Source organism: Saccopteryx bilineata, chromosome 5, assembly GCF_036850765.1.
Source record: "Saccopteryx bilineata isolate mSacBil1 chromosome 5, mSacBil1_pri_phased_curated, whole genome shotgun sequence".
Taxonomy (NCBI): domain Eukaryota; kingdom Metazoa; phylum Chordata; class Mammalia; order Chiroptera; family Emballonuridae; genus Saccopteryx; species Saccopteryx bilineata.
In genome coordinates, this window is record NC_089494.1 from 226,821,066 (window position 1) to 226,848,164 (window position 27,099).

A 27,099-nucleotide genomic window follows, 5' to 3' on the forward strand; every position below is an offset into this window, starting at 1 on the left:
ATAGCAATAGATGACCATCCAGACAGAAAGTCAATAATGGCCTTAAATGACACATTCCAGCAAAGGACTTAATTAATATTTATAGAACTTTCCATCCCAAGATGACAGAATACACATTCTTCTCAAGTGCACATGGAACATTCTCAATGATAGACATATGTTGTGACACAAAACTATTCTCAAAAAATTTCAATTAAATCATACCAAGCATTTTTTTTTTTTACCACAATGGTATGAAACTGGATGTTAACTGCAAGAAAAAAGCTGGGAAAACCACAAATATGTGGAGATTAAAGAACACACTACTGAACTATTGGGTCAAGGAAAAAATAAGGGATCAAAAGATACTTAGAAACAAATGAAAATGAAAACAATATATCAAGTTTGGGATGAAGCAAAAGTGGGACTAAGGAGGGAAGTTTATAGTTTTAAAAGCCTACCTCAGGTACAAAAAATATCTCAAATAAACAACCTAATTATACAGTAAAAAATAAACAAAGCCCAAAGTAGTAGAAGGAAGGAGAGAATAAAAATCAGAGTGGAAATAAAATTAAGAACAAAAAGACAATAGAAAAATTAATAAAGACCCTAGCCGGCGGTTCAGCAGTAGACATCAGCCTGGCGTTTGGAAGTCCTGGGTTCCATTCCTGATCAGGGCACACAGGAGAAGCAACCATCTACTTCTCCCCCCACCCCCAGCCACCGTCTCTCTCTCTCTCTGTCTTCCCCTCCTGCAGCCATGGCTTGAATGGCTCGAATGGCTTGAACGGCTTGAACAAAGTTAGACCCGGGTGCCAAGGATGGCTCCATGGCCTAGGCCTCAGGTGTGAAAAATGGCTTGGTTGCTAAGCAACAGAGCTGCAACCCAGCCTGGCAGAGCATTGCCTGGTAGGGGCTACTGGGTGGATCCCATTTGGGGTGCATGTAGGAGTCTGTCTCTGCCTCCCGCCTCTTGCTTAATAAAAAAAGAAAAAGAAAAATTAATGAAAACAAAGAGCTGGTTCTTTGGAAAGATAAGCAAAATTGACAAAATTCTGGTTAGACTCACTAAGGAAAAAAGAGAAAATTCAAATAAAGTTAGAAATGAAAGAGGAGTTAAAATGGACACCACAAAAATACAAAGGATGATGCATGAATACTACAGATAGGAAAGGTTAATATGCCACATATTTTGATAACTTGGATGAAATGGACAAATTCTTAGAAGTATATAACTTTCTTAGTCTGAATCAGGAAGAAGTAGAAAACCTAATTAGACCAAGCTCTAATAAGAAAATGGAAATACTAATCAAAAACCTCCCCCAAAACAAAAGTCCAGAACCAAATGGCTTCACTGGAGAGTTCTACCACATATTCAAAGATGATTTAATTCCAAGCCTTCTCAACCTCTTCCAAAAAACTGAAGAAGAGGGGCTACTTCCTAACTCACTTTATGAAGCCAGCATCACCCTGATACCAAAACAAGGCAAGGACAACACAGAAGAGAAAATTACAGGCTAATATCTCTTATGAATTTAGCTGCTACCATACAACCCAGCAGTCCCTCTTCTGGATCTCTACTCCAGAATTTGGAAAACATTTATTTTTAAAGCTCTAAGTACCCCTCTGTTCATTGCGGTATTATTTACGACAGGCAAGACATAGAAACAACCTGAGTGTTCTTCGACAGATGGTTAAAGAAAACAGGTACATATATACAATGGAATACTACTCAGCCATAAAATGATGAGATATTGTCAGTTGTGACAACATGGATGGATCCTGAGAGTATTATGCTAAGTGAAAATAGTCAAATGCAAAAGGATAAGAACCAAATGATTTCACACATATGTGGGATATAAAACAGAAAGCAACAAATGAACAAATAAAACAAACAAAAAACAAACTCATCGATACAGACAACAGAATTGTGGATAACAGATGGATAAGGGGACGGGGAAGGATGAAGAGGGCAAAGGGGGTCAAGTACATAGTGACGGAAGGAGACTGGACCTTAGGTGGCGAGCACGCAATAGAGTACACAGACCGTGATGTCTTCTGATGGAGTTGCACTCCTGAAATTTATGTTATCAACCAATGTTACCCCAATAAAATTTAGAAAGTATCCTTCAATACTAATAGCAGAGAAGGTAGTATAAATGGCACAGGTGCTTAGGTGGGTGGAGGTGGTGGTGGTGAAAGTTCTCTCTAATGGCTTCATTTTCTTAAGGACAGGAGAAGATGTAACATTGCAGAGTGGGAGAGTGAACAGACCGGGGAATTTTAGTATGATTACAGCATTCCAGACCACTTGCAGTTAGTGATCATGAATTTGAAATGGGCTGTCCGTGGACTGTATTTCTCCAGCCACAGTTCAGTTGCACAGGTGCACACAGAAAGGAGGGAGAGTTGAATTTATCAGGGTTGGGACTTGGCTAAATCAGTAGGAAAAAGCAACATAGGGAGGCAATACAGTTGAGGATAACACAAAGGAATGACTGTAGTGATTTACCTAGAATTTAAGCAGGGTAAGGAGATAAGACTTAGGACAGTAGGGCAATAAAAATGCCTTGAGGTCAGGAGAATGAAGGTCCTGATAGGATGGAGATGGTTGGGGTTGCAGTACTAGAAGCTAGAAGATGGAAAGACAGGAGTTGGTACACAGAACAGAAGCAAAATATTGTCTCTGGGGCCAGTAGTCTAGTATCTGAACACTGTCTATTGTTTGTCACTTACATGCTAACCACCAAACTCCTCTTTCTGTGTGCGGAGCACAGATGTTTTGCATGGAGTGCTTACTTCCCCCTTCTCCTAGTTTTCTTCTCTTGGGCCTTCTCAGTGAGACAATTCCATAAAAATCAAGTCTTGTGTTTTTCAAGCGTGAACAGAATCTGCAGACAGGCAGCACGATGAGCAAGGTGGTGATGAAGGCCGTGCCGCTTGTGCCGGTTAAGGACACCAGCTGACGGGGTGAGCAGGGCTGCGGTTCAGCCTGAGCTTCGCCCACTGCGCGGCAGCCCCATCACCAGCTGCCTTTCTGCCCACCGTCAGGCTTCTGCCCTGCTATCGGGGCGATGTTCCTAGAGGGACGTCTTTCTAATTCACAGCAAGGTGCTCTGTAGGCCAGGGAGCCCTGGTAAGAACTGCAAGGTGCTATCAGGTTTTACCCAGAGGGCTGGACTCAGCAGACTTATCTGTCTTTCCGCTGAGAAACCCCTTGAGTCTTTTGTGCTTTAAGCTTTCAGACTGTTTGAAGAAAGAGACCCAGCATTATACTTTCTCAATTCAGTGCTCCTTCTTTATAGTACAGTTTTTATTTTAATAATTAAATTTTGCTTTCCCCTTAACTAATACATGTCCCTCTAGAAAATCATTGGTTTTTGAGAAAAATGATGAGGTTTGTGTCACATGAATTATTTCTGGATCACTGCCACCGCCACTGTTTCTTGTCTATTTATCAGAAAAATCTTAGACGGTTAGATTAACATAAGACATTTATAAAATCCAGTTTAATGACTTTTTTGATAAGCAATGTGAAAGAGTGGGCAGAAATTGCTTACGGAGGTATAAAAGTTTTCTACTTGCTCATTTACTATTTGAAGGTCTTCTTTAATATATCAGTTCATTTAGAGATACATTACTGAGCAATTGGTCCTTGAGTTTCCAGGTACTTCAGTTATGCAAATGTTTATATTCTGCTCACAAAAATTAGGGGATAGTTTATCGCTTCATATTCATTTTGAAATATCTCCTAATATTGGTGAGCAGTATAGTGTCCTTAATCTATTAAGCTTCGTATAAAATATCTACAAAAGCTCTTTTATCCTTGGTATGAATTTTAGCCATAACCACTCATTGAACTGAAAACATAATACAGCAGTTTGTGGAGACAAAATCATCCATGCTTGCTGAAAGCAAATGTTAGCTTAGGGGAGGAGCTACAACTTGGAGACTTAGCAAAGGCTATTTTCTCTACACATTTCATAGCCAGTAGTTAACCTAGAGAATGCTGTGATGAGGTAGTTCAGTATCATTTTTCCTTAATAGAAACATATATGGAATGAAATGAGGTTATTCTTCAACTCTCAGGAAAATCAAGAGTCTCCACCCCAAGTGGAAAATCTGCACTTTCTATGGTGCCTTCCCTTGAGGCACATGGAAAATTTTCATCCCCACAAAGAGCAGTGCTGATTGCGATCTTGCAAGCACAGCTCCATTCTCAATCATTCTCCATGGCTAAGCTTTCATCAAAGACCACGGTACTTTGTGCTGAACCCCTCTGAGGACATCATGACTTCCTCTTTTATCTTGACATAAAAATGCAATGTTTGGGCAAGAAAGGGAAAAGTGAAGTAAGGGACATGGAAGAGTGTGCAAGGGACAGCAAGGACAGCAGGGACCGGGAATGCTTTCTCAAGGGCCCTGATAGTGGTTCTTCACAGGGAGGCGCACTCATTTAGTTAAAAGTACAATGCAATTCCAGAACATCTGCCCAATTCCTAGTCTAACTTGGTATAAAATGGCATGCTAAAGCAAAATGCATTTTCCCCCCAAGTAATTTGCTATTAAAAATTATTCATGCCATTTGCGTGGAAATTAAGACCAAACTACAATATGCTTTACATTTCCAATGTAGAAAGTTTGACTCCTGAGTCCTGTTCCTGAAGGTGGCAAATCTAAATGATAAGTGAAATAAATCCGTCGTTTATTTGAATAGACTGAGCAACTGATTCAAGTGGTATTTGATTGATGGGAGGGAAAATGCTACAGCAGAATTATTTTAAGAACTTTAATGTGCTTTGACATGCATATATTAACATCCAGAGTAAAAAAGAATCTCAGCTGAACAGTTTTGGTTTACTGCTCTAGGGATGACTGTGTGTTTGATCTGTGCCTGATTAATAATTAGGTTTTCTCCATAGCAAGGTACATATTAACGTAAAATTTTAGTACCTAGTAGACTATAATACATCTACATAACAGAAATAAAATTAATACCCCAGTCAGGAAGCCAGTAAATCTTACGTTGCACGAATGAATGTGAAGTTTTTGCTGCATTGTTCAGGCTATAGTATAACTTTCCAAGTTTATCTTTTTCTTTCACATAATGCATTTATTTCCCTTTGATTTCATCATGCATATTTTAACATAAGCTATTTTAAGTGTAAATTTTCTTCCTAAATAGCTTCAGATTCATTCTATTAGTTAAAATAAACTCAGGCAGACATTAATCCAATTTGAATAACTACATATGCATGAGGCTAGAGCACTGTCTAATCCAGAGTGTAAGTCAGATCCATTCAGGAAGGCTTTTGATGCATGAATATAAAATTAGTTTATTTTCAGATGCTTTCATTTTTAACATACTCCCTTGAAAGGGATGTCAAAAATGTATTAAATAAAAGAGGCTTCAAACTTCCTGTGGACTATGATTTGGGGGAGATGAGTGGAAGTGACTAGCGACGGTTCCATGACTAGAGATCTTTGTGGAAATATGTGAAAGTACAAACTGACTCCAACAAACTCATTATTCCCTGGGTGCTTTGGTGTGAAATTATACATTGTTAGTTTTTTCAAAAGCTATTCTGCCCTTATTAAAATGCTGCAACAGACAGTTACTGAGCACTTTCTGTATTGCTTATTATGAAGCCCAGTTTATTTTCTCCCTAACAAAAAGTCACAGATGATCTTTTCTCTGCCTCTATGTACATATGTGTATGTTTGAAGCAATTTGCATTTTCTTGGTTAGTTTGCTTTGGAGCAGCTTGGAGAAGTCTTGTCCAGTTTTTAGCAGTTGGTTGGTTCTGTAAAGCATCTCAGAAAGCAGACACAGCACTCCCTGGTCTGCCAGAAGTAGTTCTTTGAGCCTTTGTTTTCTTGAGGGGTATCACTTTGCTCATTCAGTGAAGACTTTTGGATGTAAAAATAGCACAGAGATGTCAAACAGTTCTGCAGAAATGGTACTTTGGTTTCCAGACTTCACTGTCCTTAGGAAGTGAGCCTGCCACCTGGCTTGCGTTCTTCAGGACTGGGGTTATCTTAGAACAGAAATGGCAGGAAAGCTTTTCTATGCTTGGGGTAGGAGACAAATGTGCTTTTGTAAAATCTGTGGCTGAGGAAAGCCGACAGGGCCTGGCAGAAGAAGACATAGGTCACCACTAGCCACCAGGTTGCGTTCTGGAACCCAAAGGTGACAGCCATGGAAATGTAGATCACCAGCTCTGCTAGGTAGTTAGGGGAAGAAACATATTCAAACCAGTCTCCAAAAGGGATTCGGTGGTTACAGTGAATGACCACTCCTGAAATGAGAAAAAGAAAACTTTCTGATCATTTGAAGCTGCGAAAAGAAAGGTTTACCTTATCACTCCCCAAATCATGTATGAAAACTCGTATTTAGAAGAGAGGATGACAGACCTGGATGCAAACCTCCATCATCTCTTGCCTCCATTATTAACCTACCAAGAGTTAAAAAACACCACAAGCTTAGGTTATACCAGGGGTCCCCAAACTATAGCCCGCGGGCCACATGTGGCCCCCTGAGGCCATTTATCCGGCCCCCGCCACACTTCCAGAAGGGTACCTCTTTCATTGGTGGTCAGTGAGAGGAGCATAGTTCCCATTGAAATACTGGTCAGTTGGTTGATTTAAATTTACTTGTTCTTTAATTTAAATATTGTATTTGTTCCCGTTTTGTTTTTTTTACTTTAAAATAAGATCTGTGCAGTGTGCATAGGGATTTGTTCATAGTTTTTTTTATAGTTTGGCCCTCCAATGGTCTGAGGGACAGTGAACTGGCCCCCTGTGTAAAAAGTTTGGGGACCCCTGGGTTATACCATGACTGTAAATAAGGATACAAGGAATGCCTGTTATGCCATCAATCATCCAAGCTAGAAATTAAAAGCTCACACTCCACAAAGCCTAAAAGAGGTCCTCTTCTACCTCCTGGTCATCACATCAGTGGCCTGCCGGGAGCCCTTGGGACTACGTGTGGCCTCGTGCCACCGTGGCTGCCCTGTCTTGGAAGGGGCGGTGCTGGGGTGAGCGCACTTGGGCGCTGAGCAGCCTTTTCCTGAGTTCATGTGCCCAGTGGGCTGACCTTGAACTGTGGGTCTCTCCTTGAGGGCACAGGAGCCGAGTACAACTACGGCGGCTACACTCAAAGCAGGACAGGTGGTTACAAAGTTTCTGCCCCTCTTTGACCTTGTATTAGTTGAACTGTGGACACTGTAACCAAAGGAAGCATTATGCTCCCAGAAAAATCTCAAGGAAAAGTATTTCAAGCAACAGTAGTCGTTGTTGGATCTGGCTCCAAAGGAAAGGGTAGAGAGATACAACCAGTTAGTGTGCAGGTTGGAGATAAAGTTCTTCTTCCAGGATACAGAGGCACCAGAGTAGTTCTAGACGCCTAGGATTATTTGCTATTTAGAGATGGTGACATGCATGGAAAGTATGTAGACTGAAATAAATCACTCCTGAAATGGCATCACGTGAAGCTGTCCCTTCCACTGCAGTTCTGAAATCTTTCATCATGTAAATAATTTCCACGCCTCTTCTATAATAAAATAATTATACAAACTAATGACATCCAGTATCTCTTAAAATTTAGTTTCACTGTATTGATATAAATATTAAGAAAAAAAAAAAAGAATTTTATACTCCAGAATGAGACTGCACAAGTTCAAATTCTGGCTCTACCCTCACTTACTATGTAACTTTGGATAACTCAGTTTCTGCATCTGTAAAATAGGGATAAGACTGTACGCTCCTAAAGTATTGTGAAGCTGTATGTAAAGCACTCAGGATAGGGCTCGGCACAAAATAAGCACTTGATAAATGTTGAATACTATTCCGTTCTTAATATTTCAAAAGACCTAACGAAAACCGTACCTGTGACAAGTCAACACAAGCTAACTAAAAAGTCCAGTTTTTTGCTTTGGCTGGATGATACTAATTCAGCAGGGTTATACAAGTGCTCTCATACTGGTTAGACACATATAATATTATATATAATACAGGCCCCAAGTTGTGGGCACAGAGTAGAATCAGAAATATAAGGATTAGTGGGTCCAGAGAGATCTTTCAGTATAATGCTCTCATTTTATAGATGGGAAGATCAAGACCCAGAGAGGTGTCTTATCCAAAATGAATATTTCATACATTAACCAACTAATTAGGGCATGAAGGAAAAGAATGAAGGAACACGGACAACTAACTTCTGAGAGTTAAAAGCCAATGCAATGGCTCTAAACGATATCGTACCTGCTTTGTTTTTCCTGAGACTGCTGAGAATGACGTGGCACTTATACTGATGGACAGATGACCAGATGAACAGCATCATCCCGAGGATGTGGAACCACCGAGCTTGCATCAAGAGGTTTTTCCCTGTCACATAGACTACAGAAATAAGGATTATCTTATTAGCCAATGTTGCAAAATTTCAGAGGCTCAGGGAATTAAAAAAATCCTAAAGTCAGTAGAACACAATTACCCACTTACTCTGTTCCTCATGACTATAAAATTATTCTGATAGAACTTCCCAAGTACAGGAGGAAGAACACCAATGGAGATTTGCTCCTCAGCTGGGGCAGCTTCAGTGGCCCCTAGCAGATAACTCTGTGATGATACATTCTCTTGTTCCTTCTTCAATTGTCTCCTGCTCTTGTGATGTACTCTTGTGTAGTAAGACAACGCTGTGCTTCTATTTCCAAGCCTGGTTTTATGCCTTCTTATATTCTATTTTCAGGAAAACACTTTCTGAAACCTCTCCCTGACCTACTATCCTAAGCTATTGCTAGAGAGACCCTGAAGGCAAAATGCTGACTTGATGGGCTCCAGCCAATGGAGAAAACCACTGGACGTGAAGGCTAAGAGTGGGACTTCTCAAAAAGAGACAGGTAAACTCCCAGATGGAAATCAACAGTATCTCTTTCTGATTAGACAGACCCTCATCAGAGAGATTTAGTTTTAGGAAGAGAAATGCTCAATGTATTGTATCCCTCTTTCTTCTTCAGCTATCTGGAAGAAGAGAAGATTGTAGGTCTTTTAAGAACTGGCATCAGAAAAGGAATTGAGGACTTCCCTATGATCAGCAGGAAGCAGTCAGGCTAGTCAGGGGCTCGGCTCAAGAAACAAAGCTGTCCATTGACAACAGGGGCCAGCCTGAGGCTCTGGAGCCAGAGAAAGCCCCTACAGAGGTGATTCAGGTAAGAGAAGCAAGGGTCACCTACTCCACACGGGACCCGGCACCCGGAAGTACCTGACGACAGCTGACTAGTCACCAAAGTCCACCTGTATTCACTGCTTTGAAAAACCAGCTCTATAGAAACAATCTACTTATAGTCTCTTTTTTTTTTTTTATGGATCTTTTTCTTTCTTTCTTTATTCATTTTTAGAGAGGAGAGAGAGAGGGAGAGAGAGAGACAGAGAGAGAGAAGGGGGGAGGAGCTGTAAGCATCAACTCCCATATGTGCCTTGACCAGGCAAGCCCAGGGTTTCGAACCGGCGACCTCAGCATTTCCAGGTCGACGCGTTATCCACTGCGCCACCACAGGTCAGGCCCACTTATAGTCTCTTAATATTTTCTAGGTTTAGCCATTTAACCAAAAGGTTATTTTTTATCAGTTAAAAATAAGCAAAATAGGAAAAATACAGTTTTAAATCAAAAGGGTTTTAAGAACAAGTCACTAAAGGATTAAAAATTAAAGCAAGTGCCTAAGAGTTCACATCACTGCTTACCCAGTCACCTACTCTAAGTGCAGAGAAACTACCTGTGAGGAATAAAGATCTGTAAGGGTAAGTTGGAATTACCATGCAGAAGAGGAGAAGCAGGTGTAAGGCTCATGTTTATTGAGAGTCTAATCTGTGTAGTAATTAACCATTTATTCATTAGTCACTTGATAAGTGTTGTTGGGCAGATAAAATATATTATGCTCACTTTGTTAAAGATGACGCTGCCCACGTGGTGGCCGTTGCCCAGGTGATATTAATGTGTGTTGGGGGCAGGCAGGAGCCTTGTAGCCTGGGGCTTGGTTTTGGGATTGAGCCTTTCCCACCCTTTTTGATGTGGGGTGGTACAATCCCATCATAACTCAGAGAAGTGACTTTGTATTAGAGACTTCCCTATTTTGTATATTGGATTAAAGGTTTGGATTTCTACACTATAAAATAGAGGCAGAACGGGAGCTTGCTCTTGGTTCCTGGGATGATTAGCATGAGAGAGCAGAGGGAGCAGAGCAGAGAGCAGCGGAAAGAGGCCATGTGTCCAGGAGAAGCAGCCAAGATGGCGGAGTGCTGAGTGAGATGCCAGTTTGGGCAGAGTTTGTACAGTTTATGCAGGGAGAAGGAAGGAGATGGGGAACTGAACCTGGCACTTGTAGGCATGAGGCATAAAGCAGTGAACACACCAGGCCATATCCCAGTCCTCATGAACTCACGTTCTAGTGGCAGCCACCAGGAGAATCAAGTAAACAAATCAATAGCCCAGATAATTCCGGTAGAGACGGTACTCTGAAGAAAAGAAAATAGAACCATGTGATGGAGAGCAAATGGGGAGAGTCTCTACACTTGACAAGGAGATTTAGTGAAGATCTGGGTAGTTTACAGATATCCTTTCCTTTCCTGTTCACAAGAACAGTCTGGAATCAGTATATATTCCTGTTACTGATGACGGCGCTGAGGCTCAGAAAGATTAAATAAGCCAGGATCCAGACTCAGGCCCCTCTGACCCCCAAGCCCGCTCCTGTCAGATCCTGCAGCTGACAAATGCCCCAGTGTGTTCCCTCTCAGTAAACTACTGAACCCAGTCCTCTCTGTATTGTCCCACATGACCACAGATGACCTCTTGAAGGACAAACAGGTGAAACAAAAGAGCTTCAGAATGGAGTGTCTAGAAAGTTATTTGTGTGGACGCCACGTGGCCTTTCCTTCATTAAACAGGAGGGGGGGCAGAAAGTGGGGTCCAGCCATCAGAGAAAACTCCAGAAGAGAAACCTAATGCCTCTGCGAACTAACAGACCAAAAGCTGTCGAGTGACCGATGTGCTTCGGCAAGTCCCTTCAGGTGGAAAATACAGACCGTCCACCCGGAGTGCCAGCTCAAACCGTGACACGGGACGTGCGTGAAGACTCAGCAGAAACAAAGGGAGGAGAGGATGACTTGATTAGGTTCAGAGGACTTAGGTGGAGAGATGCTAGCTGAGTGGCTGGAGCCAATAACTAAATCATGAATTGAGAAATGTCATCAATAAGATGTAATCAAAAACCATTCCTCAAATCGTGGAGGCCTTGCGCTGTACGGCAAGAGAGAGGGGCCGGCGGAGGGGCCCGCTGACGCTGGAATCAGGCCTGGGAGGGAAGCTCTCTCACGGGCCATTGGAAAGATCTAATCTTGGTCTCAGTCTATGAGGATGAAGATCTGAAGCCTTGGACTGACAGGCAACGGTCAGGAGAGCTCTGCCCGACAGTGTCTGGGCTGATGGAGACCTCGGCTGCACCGGGGTTGGCCTCAGCACCAAACATTCATTTCAATCACCCCAGATAACTTGATTCTTTATCGTAAGCATGCATTGTTTTTACAAAAGCGATAGTCATATGTTAGATACTGACTCCTCCCCCAAGAAAAAAACCCCAATTAATTTCTTCCTCATCCACAAAAGTCAGGATTATGATTCCCTCTTCCTAGTTAGTAGGCGCTCAGAAATGTGAAGACACAGTTCTGACTTGCCTCCGTACTGTTCTGCCCTCTCTCCTCAGGCTCCCTCACTTAAGGAAAAGCTTGGTGTAATGGCAACAATCACAAGACCCAAACACCCACAAAATGGCTCCCTACTCCTTCTTCAAGTGACAAGTCTCCACCATGAGTCCAGGCCCCCCGCTTCTCCGGTCTCCTAGGATTGAATGCTGCATCACAATTCGCCCTTCCCCAGCCTCACCCCTACGTTTCCGCACAAACATCCCGGGATGGCTGCGGCTTTGGGGAAGCAACTTTCTTTGCCGGCTCCTTCTCCTGTTCTTGGGTGTCTCCTGCTTCCTGTTCAACTCTTGCCCATACTCCCGCTTTCTCTCCACGTGAGTTCGCTGACTTCACTCCCATGGAGGGAAACCTCTCATCCCATTTCTCCGTCCTCAAACTGACCCTCCTGAATCCCTGGCACTTCACCATCTTTACTGAAGACGTTCTGGATTGGGCAGGTCTCCTACTCTGGAACTTCCATAATGCTGGGTGGAGCGCTTTGCCTGAAGAGTATGAGCCCCTCCTGCACCCAGGGACTCGGGTGACAGCCCCCAGGGACCACTCACCATTCCTCCCGTCCATGGGCACTTGGCTCAGCACAGTTAGGCCCACGAGCACATAGTAGACAAGTCCAAAACAGTACTGCACGAGGTGAATCACGGCGTCGGAAAAGACACTGACCCAGAGGCACTCGAAGAGTCTCTGCAGGCTGTGCAGCCACAGAAACACGAGTACTAGGAATGCAGACAGCGCCAGCTCACCTCCTACAGTTCAGAAAGCAGCACAGTCAGCATTTTTCTTTCCATGATTAATCCAACGTTATGTTTTCCCCTACTGTTACACAAAGTATTAAATTAGACTACCAAAGGGCCCTAGATACCATCCAGTTTTACACCTTTTCTTTTAGCAATGGTGAAGTGGGCCAAGTGAAGTAAAAAAAATCGGCTCAAGGTTACACAGTCAGCTAGTGACAGAGCTGGGACGAACTCAGGTCTCCTGACTCTGCTCCATCATGTGAAAGCCCCCAGATTGTGTGGCCGTCACCGGGGAGGGGTCTGTGTGCTCAGAGACCAGGCTCTGCGGGTCTCCTCCGGTTGCTGGCACTAATAACAATGAGGATGGCCAGGATGAGTTCCTGGGTGGCCTCTGAGCAGCCCCACGGCAGGGTGGGGGGCGTCTCTGAGCTCAGGAAAGACGGGGGGCACAAGCACCAAAATACACAGAAAGGGGACAGAACGGAGACAGGGAGAATTATGCATTCCTTTCCATATTAAACAAAGAATTACACTTATAGGAGACTGGGATCCCCGAGATCTAGCTTCGTACCTTTCATCCCCCGACCCCAAATTAAGTCAGAGAAAATGCTGGTTTTTAAAATGACATAAAACCTAGATTTTGCTCTGTCCTGACTTCTTTGAGCTTAGGTTAGCTTTGCCTGTTTTTATATGTTAAATACAGTAAAACCTAGTTTAAACACTTTAGGAATAGGTTAAAAAAATAACCAAATAAAACTCCTCACAACCAACCCTCCAAATACCAGAACCCCACCCAGCCCCACAAAAACAAATGAAGAGGTGAAAGATTCAGATACTCTGAGTCCACTTATACGTAGAATCTATAGAACAAAATAAACGAACAAACAAAATGAAAACTCAGACACAGGGAGCAGATTGGTGGGTGCCAGAGGGGAGGGGGGGTTGGGGGATTGGGTGAAAAGGTGAAGGAATTAAGAAGTACAAACTGGTAGTTACAGAACAGTCACAGGGATGTAAAGCATAGGGGATACAGTCAATAATACTGTAATAACTGTAAGCTGTCAGATGGACGCTAGAAATATCGGGGGGTATACTTTGTGAAGTATATGATTGTTTAACCACTATGCGGTACATCTGAGGCGAATACAAAATAATACTGAATAGAAACTACAATTGAAAAATAAAATTTAGGGTGCTTTAAAAAAATTATCATCAACAAAACAAAACAAATGAAAAGATGAAGTTTGAATTCGTGAAGTGGGATTCACTGAGGTATCCTCCACTCCCAAATAGGATTTGCATACATTTCCCCTTGTGACAGTCATCTTTTGCAACAAATTCCTCTGGTTATACCAGGAAGGACTGTTTCTAGGGAGCCTGTGGCTTGGCTGCTAGAACAAAGGACAGAGACAGCCCAGAACAATCTGTGTCTAATTCTGCCCCTCCCCCGCTGCCTGGCATTATGAGGCCAGTTCATTGTTTGCACCTTCAAGTCCTTATTTTGCAGTGGGTCTTTTTTTTTTATTATTATTTTTTATTTATTTATTTTTTGTATTTTTTTCTGAAGCTGGAAACAGGGAGAGATAGTCAGACAGACTCCCGCATGCGCCCGACCGACCGGGATCCACCCAGCACGCCCACCAGGGGCGACGCTCTGCCCACCAGGGGGCGATGCTCTGCCTCTCTGGGGCATCGCTTTGTTGTGACCAGAGCCACTCTAGTGCCTGGGGCAGAGGCCAAGGAGCCATCCCGAGCGCCCGGGCCATCTTTGCTCCAATGGAGCCTTGGCTGCGGGAGGGGAAGAGAGAGACAGAGAGGAAGGAGAGGGTGAGGGGTGGAGAAGCAGATGGGTGCTTCTCCTGTGTGCCCTGGCTGGGAATCGAACCCGGGACCTCTGCACGCCAGGCTGACGCTCTACCACTGAGCCAACCGGCCAGGGCCTTGTAGTAGGTCTTTATCTGAGGCAAATTTAATGTCTGTTCTGTGATCATTTGTTCAACATCTATTTGTAGTCAATTTTATTATGAAACCAAGGCCATATGGCATAACACTTTTAACTGGAGATCAAAAAGTAATTTTCTATCAAATTTCTGGAGTAGTATTGAGACATGATTTTGGTCGGACTATATAAATGATGAATATTTCAACGCAAACACGAGGGAGTCCAAAAAGGTTTTCCCCTAAGTCTAAAGGTGTGTGTGTGTGTGTGTGTGTGTGTGTGTATATATATATATATATATATTTATCGACAGTACACAAAATATCAGCGGGAGAACAGCCAGTCCTGTACACAGCCCAGCAGTTGCTGGGAAATCAGACTGGAGCAAACTCTTAGCTGTGCCAAGATCTCACTGAAGGATTGGGAACATCTCCTCAGGGAAGGCTCTGAACCCTCCAGAACTCTTCTCCTGGGGAGCCTGTGAGTGGCTCTGAGATACCAGGAACCGCTCCCCGCAGCAGGAACAGGCTGTGATGGTTGGATTTACCTCGGAACTGCGCCGCCCCCACAGTTCGGAGTAAAGCGTGAAGCCAGTTTGGAAAAGGCGCTCCCAGGAACAGGGATTGAGTAAGACACCAAAGCAGGAAGCCGTTCCACAGCACTGAGATAATATAGAAGTGAGAAAAATACCTACAAAGGGAAAACAAGTTAGGCAATCATCAGGGTAGAGTCATTTCATTATGCAGAAAGGCTATTTTTAATGTCCTCTCCTCCCCCCCCCCCCGGAAGTCTAGTTATTCGATACAATCTGAATCCTACACATGTTCAGATTTCCGAAATTTCATTTCACACAGACAACTGTACGGGGATTACCAGAAGGAAAGGGGGTGGGGAAGTTAGAAGGAGATAAAGGGGGGATAGATGGTGATGGAAAGAGACATGACGTGGGGTGGTGACACACAATATAATATACAGATGATGGATCATAGAACTGTACACTTGAAACCTATGTAATTTTATTCACCAGTGTCACCCCAATACATTTAAGAAAATTTTCTTTCAAATGATTGGACTGGTTAATTCATAGGAAAAAGAGGCCTCTTGAGGCTAACAAGGATACGACTGACATCGTTCAACCTAGATTGAGGTTCAATTAGCAATTCCTCTTATCTCTGGGTAACTGGATTGGGCTCAAGTTCCAAAACACGGGGCCCCAGGTCCTGGCAGAGGGAACCTAGATTGTGCTAACACAGCCAAATCTGGGAAAGATTTTTAAACCCCGGGCTGAACTGCCGCAATGGCCATGTATCTGTTCCACAAGCTTTGCACAATCCAGGCTCTTGGGGCTGTAAGGAACCTCAGAGGTCCTCTGACTCAGTGCTCTTCTAATTTACTTAGATGACAAATATTAACTCACAAAACTGTCAACTCCTGACAGTTGCAACTCTCAGACAAGCACAATCCTTATTTTGCAATCAACAGCTACAAGTGAAATGCAAGTACCACAAAACCAATAAAAGTTGCAACTAGCAATGTTGATGTGATGTGAAAGATGATGTTGGTTTGCTGAAACAAAATCACCTAATATGGCACAAGGCCTAACAGGTTCTTTTGAGGTCCACTTACTATTTTTCCCTGTTCAAACCAATTCCGAATTATTCTGACTTTGCAAGGTGCCTGGAGATCCCTTGGCCTTCCCTGATCTTCAATGCATATATTAAGCCCCCCTCCCTCTTGTCTCATTAGACTGTGACAAAGTAAACCCACCTGGAGTAAGGAGGATTAACTCTAAACTCAGGGACTCCTCTTCCAGGTGATCCAGAATATTCTCACACCAGAACTCACAGCACTCCCAGACCATACCCATAACTTGAACACCGATCGAATCTGATCATTCCATAGTAATCTGCTTAATTCTCCTAACCACTGTTAAAACTGGATCACTGGATCTGCCCTCTGAGCCATCCTGTTACCCCTAATTCTGGTCTTCTCAGAGCTTAGTCTCTTCAAAAGTTCGTGCACTGGTGTTAATTCCACAGCCCCTTCCACCCCTAGGCCTCTGGCCTTTGGTTCCCTTCCAGTGTTTTCCTTAAGAAACACTTCCTAAGCCCTGGGTGGCTCAGCTGGTTAGAGCATCATTCTGATACACCAAGGTTGTGGGTTCAATCCCTGGTCAAGGCACACACCTACAAGAATCAAACAATGAATACATAAATAAGTGGAAGGTCAAATCAATGTCTTCTTTTCTTCTCCTTCTCCCACCCCTAAAATAAATTTAAAAAAGAAAAGAAAGAAAAAAGACACGTTTCCTGGAACTGAGCCCAGGTCTGGTCTGAGCAGACTGTCGTAGCTCCTTGCTCTGTAGGCTTCCACAGAAAAAGACAGGGCCATTCCTGAAGAGCAACTTCTGGACCAGCCACTTCACCTACTTCATTTTTTCATACATATTTATTGAGCACTTAAAACATGCCAGGTGACATTGCTGGCATTGGGGACTCAGCGGGAAGCGATCAGACCAGGTCCCTGCCTGGACGAAGTTGACCTTTCAGTGATCTCTCCACAACTGAACCTGTGGACAGCCGGGTAATGCTGGGGGTGGGCAGAAGGCGCGGAGGGGAGGCCTTCGAGACAGGTGGGGAAAGGATGGCCTCTCTCGAAGTGACATTTGTCTAGAATGAGGAACCCTTTGGAGTCTGAGAGGGGAGGCATTTTCTAGGTAGAGGAAATGACAAGCACAAAGGTGCTGAGGAGCACTGAAGGACACTGTGTGGAAAGGGACGGCCCATGTGGTTAGGGGCAGGCGCGCCTGGCACAGGGTCTCGTAAGGACACTGACTTCTACTAAATGTGAAGGGGGGCCATTTGAGTAGAGTGGCCCCAAGTGATCATTTGTTTTAAAACTCCCTCTGCTGATGGAAAAATTCTGGAAACCTACAGTGGTGATGTTTGCACAAAAATGTGAATGCACTTAGTCACTGAACTGGACTCTCAAAAAGGATTAAAATGGTAAATGTTGTCATGTAAATGTTACCACAATAAGAAAAAAAGAGCACTGTTCATTCATTTCACTCTTTAAATTAAAAAAAAAATCCCTCTGGTAACTAAATAGAGAACAGTCTAGTTTTGGGGGGATGAGTTAATATTATTTCATTTCTCCCTGGTCAGATAGCTCAGTGGGTGGGAGCATTGTCCCGAAGCGCAGAGATTGCAGTTTCGATCCCCGGTGGGCGCATACGGGAACAGGTCTATGTTCCTCTCTCTCTCTCTCTCTCTCTCTCTCTCTCTCTCTCTCTCATTCCCTCTCTCTCTCTCTCAAGTCAATAAATAAACATTAAAAAGATTAAAAAATGATTATTTCATTTCATCTTCACAACAATCCTGTAAAGTTTATGTGGCAAAACTAAGGCTTAGCAAGGTTAAATTACTTATCCAAGGTCACACAGTAAATGGCAGTGTTTGCTCCATACACAGCCCTGATGACTCTGAGGTTGAAACCACACTGCTGTGCTCTTATTCCTGCAATTCAGACTTGCCTGAGCTGCTCTTCTGGCCTGACCTTACATTGCCATTTATGCCACGCCTGCAATCACTTGAAACTGTTTGGTGTCAGCGGCTGAGCCACACCTCGCTGTGTCCTACTAATGCCATGGTGTTTCTGAGTCACAGGCAGACTGTTCTTCTTCTTTTTTTTTAAATTCTTTTATTTTTCACAATTTATTTATTTTTTACATTTTATTTATTCATTTTTTTTAGAGAGAGGAGACACAGAGAGAGAAAGAGACACAGAGAGGAAAGAGATAGAAAGAACAGAGGAAGGAGCAGGAAGCATCAACTCCCATATGTACCTTCACCAAGCAAGCCTGGGGTTTCGAACTGGTGAACTCAGCGTTCCAGGTCCACACTTTTACCCACTGCGCCACCACAGGTCAGGCCAGACCGTTCTTCTTATTCCTACATTTTGTACATTGTACTTCTTATTTTGCTTGCCTTATTTCCCTCTATAGGAAACATGTTCTACTCTTTATATAAGGTTTTATCTCTTGCTTTTTAAAAAGACAGCTCTAGCCTCAGAAAGCAGATCTAAAAACTCCACTTCCTTCTGTTTCAGGCACTCTCCCTCTCTATCCTCCCTTGGCTCTTTGCTTAATTGAAGCACTGTTTTCCCAACCCTTGGGAACACATAGAAGGTGATCGTTATGGTAACCTAGGGCTTAACGCTGAGCAAGCACTCACTTGATTCAGCACACATTTTAGTGCTTTTTGTAAGCACTGCTCCAGGCTCTGGGGATAAAACAATGAATTCCTGCCTTCATGGAGTTTATACTCACACACAAAGTAATTTTTACAGCATGTAAGTACATGATAATTGTTACTGAGCAAACTAAAGCTGGGAAGAGAAGAAGAAATGCTGGGATGACAGAATTACATTTTAAACAGCATGGATAGGGCACACCTCACTGAAAAGGTATTTCAGCAGAATTATAGGAAGTGAGGGCATAAACCATGTGGCTACTGGGGGGGGGAGCTTTCCAGATAGAGCAAACAGGCAGTGCAAAGGCCTTGAGGTAGGGGAAAGGACTAGCAGTGAGGTCTATCAAACTGGACTGACTGGGTGGAGCCACACAGCAGGTAAACTAGAGGAAACAGCCAATGAGGTAGTGGGAACAAGACTGTATAGGGTCTTGGGCTCTGAGAGTTGGCTGGAAGCCACTGCATGGTTTTGAGCTATAACACAGGATCAAACTTAATACATATTTATAGGGTTAACTAAGAAAGGGAACTAATGTTTCTGGAGCTCTAGTGCCTGGCCCCTGCTGAGTGTTTCAATGTCATCAGGATCTACTTGATCAGCAGCTATTATGCCAACACTCAAGTCCACCTCTTGCCTGGACTCCATAACAGCCTCTTCTCCAGTCTTCTCCACAGAATGGCTAGTCATCCTTTCAGAACATAAATCACTTCTGGGAATATATCCAAATAAACCCAAAACACTAATTCCAAAGAATATATGCACCCCTATGTTCATTGCAGTGTTATTTACAATAGCCAAGATTTGGAAGCAGTCCAACTGCCCATCAGTAGATGAGAGGATAAAAAAGCTATGGTACACTTACACAATGAAATACTTGGCAATAAAAGAAGAAGAAAATCTTCCCCTTTGTGATGCAGGAAAGGACCTGGACAGCATTATGTCAAGTGAAATAAGCCAGTCAGAGAAAAACAAGGACCATAGGATTTCACCCATGAACCTAATGAACTGATCAGAACAGACACTACACTTGATTTTAGCCAAAAGGCTGGGAAGTGATATGTGGAATCTAATGAACAACGACAAAAAAACAATTAGCAAACAAAATAGAAACAGACTCATAGATACAGAGAACAGATTGACAGTGGTCAGAGGGGAGGGAGTTTGGGAGTTTGGGAGGCTGGGTGAAAAAGAGGAAGGGATTAAGAAAAAAAGCCCATAAAGCACATAATGTCATGCTCCCTTCCTCACCCTAAATCCATAAAAGGCTTTCCACACTCTCAGATTAAACCCTAATCTCCGTCAGGGCCTGTGAGGCTCCGGTGAGCAGTGAACTCATCTCCTGCCCCCTCCCCCACCCCTGGCCTCTCCAGCTTTGTCACTGCCACCCACCAGTCTTGCTCTCCGTCAAGTAACCCTAATGGATTTTCTCTGAAGCACTTATCAACACCTGAAATTAGTTTGCTTGATTTACCAGATTTATTTACATATTTACTGTCAATCTTACAAGAACAAAAGCTCCAAGGATCTAGAATAGCTCCTGGCACACAGTAGTCCTCTATATAAACTTGAAAAAAGGTGAAGGGATTAAGCAAAGGAAACAAACAATACTTATAAACACAGACATTGTGGGGAGTGAAGGAGAGAAAAGAGGGGTGGGGGGTAATGGAGGAGGGTAGAGAGGGATAGATGGAGCTGAAGGGAGACTTGATGGGTGGTGTATATAAATATAATGCAATATACAGATGATATGTTATAGAATTGTATACCTGACACCTATATAATTTTATGAACCAGTGTCATCTCAATAAATTCAATAAAATTAAAAAAAATGTATGAAAGAGAGGCTATCACACCTAAGTAATTCTCAGAGTAAGCACTCAAGTTAACTAATAAACTGATTAAACCTAAAAGCTTTTTAAAAAATTCTTTCAAAATATATTGATCAAGAACTTAATTATTTGTCAGGTATTGAGCCAGGAATATGATTAAAACAAGACAAATTTAATGTATGAAAAGTGTACAGTCTAAAAAAGAAAGAAAGAAAGAAAAGTAGACAGTCTAAGCAGGAGTTCTTATTATTTTTCTTCCATGAACAAACTCCTTTGGCAGTATAGTCGAAGGCTACCGTCCTCTTCTCAAATGTTACTACAAGCATAAAATGCATAGAGATTATAAAGGAAACCAACTATCTGGAAATATAGGTAACACTACTAAATAACAAATTAGTGATATAGTAATACATATGTTTCTTAATTAATGTACTGAATAACAAGATCTAGTGGGGCCTGATCAGTGGTGGTGCAGTGGATAGTGTTGACCTGGGATGCTGAGGTCCCAGGTTCAAAACCCCAAGGTTGCTAGCTTGAGCACAGGCTCATCAAGCTTGAGCTCAGTGTCACCAGCTTGAGTGTGGTTGCTGGCTTGAGCCCAAGGTTTCTGGCTTGAACAAGGTATCACTGGCTCAGCTTGAGCCCCTGGATCAAGGCACATATGAGAAGCAATCAATGAACAACTAAAGTGACGCAACCATGAGTTGATGCTTCTTATTTCTCTCCCTTCTTGTCTCTCTCTCTCTAAAAACAAAATAAAACAAAAAACAAAAAAAATGATCTAGTGTGGAATAACTATAGTATTCTTGTCATGATGAAAATAATGTTTGCTTGGCTCTGGCCGATGGCTTAGTGGATAGAGCATAGGCCTGGCAATGGATGTCCCAGGTTTGATTCTCAGTCAGGGCACACAGGAGAAGCGACCATCTGCTTCTCCCCCCACCACTCCTTCTCTCCCTCTTCCCCTCTCACAGCCAGTAGCTCAATTGGTTCAAGCATTGCCCCTAGTGCTGAGGATAACTCAGTTGGGCCTAGTGCATTAGCCTCAGGCACTAAAAATAGCTTGGTACTCAAGCATTGGCCTTAGATGGGGTTGCTTAGTGGATTCCAATCGGGGAGTATGCCTCACTATCTCCCTTCCTCTCACCTAAATTAAAAAAAAGGAAAAGAATGTTTTGAGGTCTCCAGTATATAGCTTTTAAGTTTTATAAAGAGTTTATTTGAGCCAAACTGACGATATGTCAGAGAACAAGGTCTCAAATACTCCCCAAGGTGTCCAATATTTTAATGTAATTTAAAGAACTGTTACAAAATTGCAGGTACTGTTAATTCTGTTGTGGTTTGTTGATTACATTCATCATTAATGAAATGCTGAATTTCAGCCAGAGATTTGCGAAATAAAGATGTAATTTTTTTTCCAATCCAAGTTTGCCCTAAATGCTCTCCACACATCTCCTGGACCTCTAGATAGAAACCCTGGCCCCCAGTGGGGAAAGTCTGGACAGCTCTCTTTGCCTTTAGAGCTCAATCCATTTGCAATGTTTCCATAACATTTTGAAATTTTAGAAACAGGACTACTTCCATATACACTATGCATTGTGATTTATGTTTGAGGTCACATATTTATTCAAACTTTCTGGGCTATCAAAATTCTAGGAACTAAAAATTAATCAAAGAAAAGCAGCCATCACTTCAATTTTTTAAAAAAAAATCTAGCAGACAGGGGTAATGGAATCAAACATATATACATTCCGTGAACTGATTTAAGGTTTTATTCTTTCTTCCTTAGGAAAACAAAAAAACAAAATTACCTAAGCACTGTTTTTAGGTGTAGAAACCTGACTTTCACCTGCCTATTTCTTCTCATTTTATTTTATTTATTTATAATTTAAGAGGACATTTATTAAAGCTGGGGGCAGTGGAACAATGAAAGGCTTAGGGTAGAAGCAACAGGACAGCCTCGTCGGGGCTGCTGTCAGCTCACTGGAGCCAGAGAACAGGGGCCCTGGGACAGGTTCAGGGGGTTAGCCCGGGAGGAGCTGCCGCCCACTGCACCTCTGGGTGCAAGCCTCGTGGGATCCCTTAGGATTTAGTAGATGCACACGTGTAGGGGAAGAAGAGGGGAAAAGAAAGGCATGGGAATGCTCCTGGGAGGGAGAGGGCCCAGCTGCCTATTTCTAAGTGTAAAACTGTAGGTTTATTTTCACCTTTAAAAGTACTATTGAATTCTGTATTCTGTACAAGGAAAAATATTTAAATATAATATCCAGGCATTTTTACCTTTCATGATTGGTCTGGATTTGCTGTACCTTCTAAACAAATGTTTCTTTCTTTCTTTTTTTGTGTGTGACAGAGACAGAGAGAGGGACAGATAGAGAGGAAGGGAGAGAGATGAGAAGCATCAATTCTTTGTTTCGGCATCTTAGTTGTTCATTGATTGCTTTCTCATATGTGCCTTGACCAGGGGGCTACAGCAGACTGAGTAACCCCTTACTCAAGCCAGCGACCTTGGGCTCAAGCTGATGAGCCTTGCTCAAACCAGATGAGCCCACACTCAAGCTGGTAACCTCGGGGTTTCAAAGCTGGGTCCTCTGCGTCCCAGTCCGATGCTCTATCCACTGCGCCACCACCTGGTCAGGCCAAAACAAATGTTTATTTAAATTTAGAGACCTGGCTGGGTAGCTCACTTGGTTAGAGTGTCCTCTCCATAAATCAAGGTTGTGGGTTCTATTGCCTGTCAGGGCACATACAGCAATCAACCAGTGAATTAAAAAAATTTTTTTTTTTTTAATTTAGAGGAAAAAACAGAACAAAACACCAGAGAGGTTCCTCTCTAGAACTCTGGAAGAAAAAGCATACATTATTAAATAATATAGTAAAAATTACAAGAAGCCCCAAAAGTACCAAGGCCTAAATAAGGGGAGGTACAAGTCTGTTTCTTGGCTGTCATTTGAGGACAGACTTGAATAGTAACAGTGAGGGTATGGGAGCCAGAGAAATAGGTAAGTGTAGGGAATGACTTGAAATGTGTCCTTTAGCCCAGGGACACTAATACTTACTCTTTCAAAATTTAGAAAAGAAATTGTTAGAATTCACAACTCTAAGACACAATTTTTCCCCTTCACTTTATAACATTAAAAAGTGACAACCAGGAATGCCCTGCTATATAAAGTAGTAAAGGACACACAGTACAATCAAACCCGATTGAAAAAAAAAAAAAAAAAAGATGACATAACTTTTCACTTAAAAAGAGCTTTAAAGAACTAGCAGGTTTAACCAGCTTGTCTTGACTGCTCTTCCCCAGGGTCTCATTCCTTTTACCTCAGTGGAACACCTAATGAATCTTTCTCCAATACTCAAAAGTAGGGGATTTAGCCAGCTCTCAGAAGCCAAGTTAGACTTAGCCCCCTATCTGCGGATCTCTGGCACTGCCTATGAGAGGATTAAGCGATAACCCAGGTGTTTTAATACATCAGAAACCGTATCACTCACATTCCTCCAGATTCCTTCCTGAATGCCAATTTAAGACGCATCTTAAAAAACTGGAAAAAAAAATCCAAAAAACAAAAGCAAACCCAACTGCTATATTCCAACCATCTAGAAATGTTTGCTTGCCTCTTATCAGCTATGTTCTGAATTCAAAGTAAAAAGAAATAAATAAATCCCCACAAAACGTTTAGGAACCCTTACAATTCCTGAAATAATTCTACTTAAGCCCTCATGATGTCGTCTTTCGTCAATATTGGTTATGAAATCTGTTAAGTCAAATGGAGCTTCGGGGTCCGGTTTGCCTACCATGCGCCACTTGGGCGTTTTCTCCAGCGGCTTCTGCCCTGGTCTGGTTAAGAGGGTCAGTGCAGTGGAAGGAGGTGGCGCCCAGTGTGGGGACCAGCATCTCGCCCGTGGTCCTGACTCAGAGTCGAGGACCGGTAAGACGAATAGGGGAAACAGAGGCGCAAAGGGCGGGCCTGCCTTCATTTCCAGTGAGTCCTGGCGACCTCGAGTTAGATTATGAGCCCCTAGAGCCGTGATGGCGGACCTATGACACGCGTGTCAGCACTGACACGCGTAGCCATTTTCGATTACACGCAGCCGCATGCTAGAGAAGTATGGGGCCGCATGCTGAGAAGGACGTTTCATCCTCGGCTCCTGCACGGCCAGGTGCAGTAGCCGAGGATAAAACGTTTGCTGTAGTGTAGACACTCTGTGTCGAGGTCTGTAGGCCAAAACAACAGAACTCCTGGCACAGAGCGTCTAGTTCTGGGAATTCCGGTTAGGCTTTTCTCCAAGTGACACATCATCCAAGTTATGCTCAGTTTTTTGGTGAATTTTGACACACCAAGCTCAAAAGATTGCCCATCACTGCCCTAGAGTGCAGCGGGGGGGAAAGGGGAGAATTTGGAGACAAAGGAGACTTTACTTCCCCGCCAGGTGAAGAGGCTTATTAAATGCAGAAGCGCTGCCACTTCCCAGTGCGGCCACAAGTTCACGTTCCTGCTCAGCTCTCTGCTGTCGGCCCACACTCGGGACGTTCCGCCCCAGGGCCGCCAAGCTGACGCGGAGCCAGTACTCGGCGAGCCGGCGGAGGCCTCGCCGCCTCGGGAACCTGCGGTGGGCCGGCGGCCCCGCGCCCGCCTCTGCTGCCCCCTGCGGGCTGCACGAGCCCGGCGACCTGCGCTCTCGGCGCGCTGGCAACCAGCACTCCTGCTGGGGCATTACCTTTTGGGGACATCAAAACTCCGGCAGACAGCCGGGCGTGGTGGCGCTCCCCGCTTGGTTTTCCCATAGCGGATCAGGTCTTGGAAGAGCGCGCAGCTAGGGAGCAAGCCAGGCGGCACGAGCTGCAGCAGCAGCGTCAGCAGGAACGCGGCGGCCAGTGTGAGCCACACAGCGCTTAGTGGGCTCAGCATGGAGGGCGCGGCCCCAGCCCAGGGAGCCATGGCCCGCGCGCCCGCTTCCGCGCTCCCGGGCCGCACAGCCAGCCCGCGCAGGACCGGCCCCTCGCGCGCCGCGCGCCGGTCTCAAGCGGGCGGGACATCGGTGACGCAACGGTAGGCGGGTGTCGCTCCGCCCCTCCCGGGATTCGGCTGCCCTGGCAAAGGCGTCGCCGAGCCGCGCAGGATCGAGGGACTGGGTCACTTTCTGTTCCTAATGTGACTCAGGGACGCCTAAATGGGACCCCAGAATATGATTCAAAGAAGCAAAACTAGCAAGACCACGTGCCTTCAAGTCTTCATGTCTGCATTATTTTCAGTGGAAAAATGGAAACAACCCTGAATGTTCCACATTAGACTACTTAGCTAAATTAGCCAACGTGTACATTAACACGTTGTACAATAACATGCAGCTACTAATATGATATATGTGTGTATATATGGATGACAAAAGCAGACCATATGCAAAATGAATAAATTTTTGGAATATGTATAATCTAAACATGTAAAATAGAAAATCATCAAAGCAATTTCAAATAACACAAAAATGATAGCGGTAAAAATTGTATTTATAAAGCATCAGTCGCCTGACCGGGCGTTGGCGCAGTGGATAGAGCGTTGGACTGGGATGCAGAAGACCCAGGTTCGAGATCCTGAGATCGCCAGCTTGAGCGCGGGCTCATCTGGTTTGAGCAAAGCTCACCAGCTTGGACCCAAGGTCGCTGGCTCCGGCAAGGGGCTACTTGGTCGGCTGAAGGCCCCAGTCAAGGCACATATGAGAAAGCAATCAATGAACAACTGAGGTGTCGCAACAAAAAACTAACGATTGATGCTTCTCATCTCTCTCAGAAAAAAGCATTAGTCCTCTCTTTACTAGAATTCCACTGCCCAACGTAAAGGGTTTAGCTCCCTCGCCTGTTTCTTCTGATATTTAGCTTCATGTAGTGACAGTGTTATATCTTGACACATCTATTTTGAACAACATTAATTTTCAATTACAATAAATGAAAATTTAACTCTTTTAGGTGATTTTAAAAAAGACTTTAAGATGTTAATTCCAAAAACTATTATTGTATGCCTATTATATGACAGTCACTGACTGAAGTTTACAGGATAGTGTCTCTTTGTTTATGGACCTTACCTATTTGAGATTGGGTGGCAGGTGAGGGGTGGAAAAGGTGAGAGGTAGGGAACTGTCACCCTTACTGCAATGATTGGTAACCCTCCAGGTGTGTGTAATTATACCAAGGAATTGAATGGTTTGGATTGTTAAATATACCAGCTTTTTAGAGTCTTGCTTCTTTGTGAAAGGTCACCTAAACCTTTACCAACATCTCGAGAAACCCGTGATAAAGGATGATGAGACTTGAAGTCCAGCTAGGACAATGAGGACTTTCGTATGACCAAGTATCTCTTCTGCAGGGGTCATCCCATTCATTGTTTCTTCACTGTCTTAGGTTAACTGCCCCAAAGCGCAGCTGGACTTTCTAGGACATCCTTTCAGACAAGCTATTTATAAGTGCATTGCAGGAACCAAGTTTCCTGGGTGGAACATTCTCTTATAGTTATCTGACCCAGGGAGAGATTGCAAAACAAGATGGGCAGGGGTGTGTGTGTGTGTGTGTGTGTGTGTGTGTGTGTGTGTGTTGGAAACAGGAAAGATTGGGGCTGAAGGGAAAAAT

At 43.5% G+C, this 27,099-nt stretch overlaps 1 protein-coding gene and 1 pseudogene across 1 annotated transcript; one reads left to right on the forward strand and one right to left on the reverse strand.

Moving 5' to 3' along the window:
* Positions 1-5,562: 5,562 nt before the first annotated feature.
* SRD5A3 (steroid 5 alpha-reductase 3) lies at positions 5,563-25,493 on the reverse strand. The gene is made up of 5 exons (XM_066280600.1): positions 25,203-25,493; positions 14,951-15,093; positions 12,276-12,473; positions 8,239-8,373; positions 5,563-6,278 (listed from the first exon to the last, which is right to left on the reverse strand). The coding sequence occupies exons 1-5, from the start codon at positions 25,421-25,423 to the stop codon at positions 6,019-6,021; spliced, it is 957 nt and encodes a 318-aa protein (XP_066136697.1). The 5' UTR covers positions 25,424-25,493; the 3' UTR covers positions 5,563-6,018.
* Positions 6,814-7,439, forward strand: LOC136338064 (10 kDa heat shock protein, mitochondrial pseudogene; annotated as a pseudogene).
* Positions 25,494-27,099: the final 1,606 nt, after the last annotated feature.

Coding starts and splice junctions, on each gene's coding strand:
- SRD5A3 (XM_066280600.1), bottom strand. CDS start 25,423: ATGGCTCCCTGGGCTGGGGCCGCGCCCTCCATGCTGAGCCCACTAAGC. Junction 15,094..25,202: donor AGTTTTGATGTCCCCAAAAG/GTAATGCCCCAG, acceptor TTCCCTTTGTAG/GTATTTTTCTCACTTCTATA. Junction 8,374..12,275: donor GCCCATGGACGGGAGGAATG/GTGAGTGGTCCC, acceptor TTATTTCTGTAG/TCTATGTGACAGGGAAAAAC.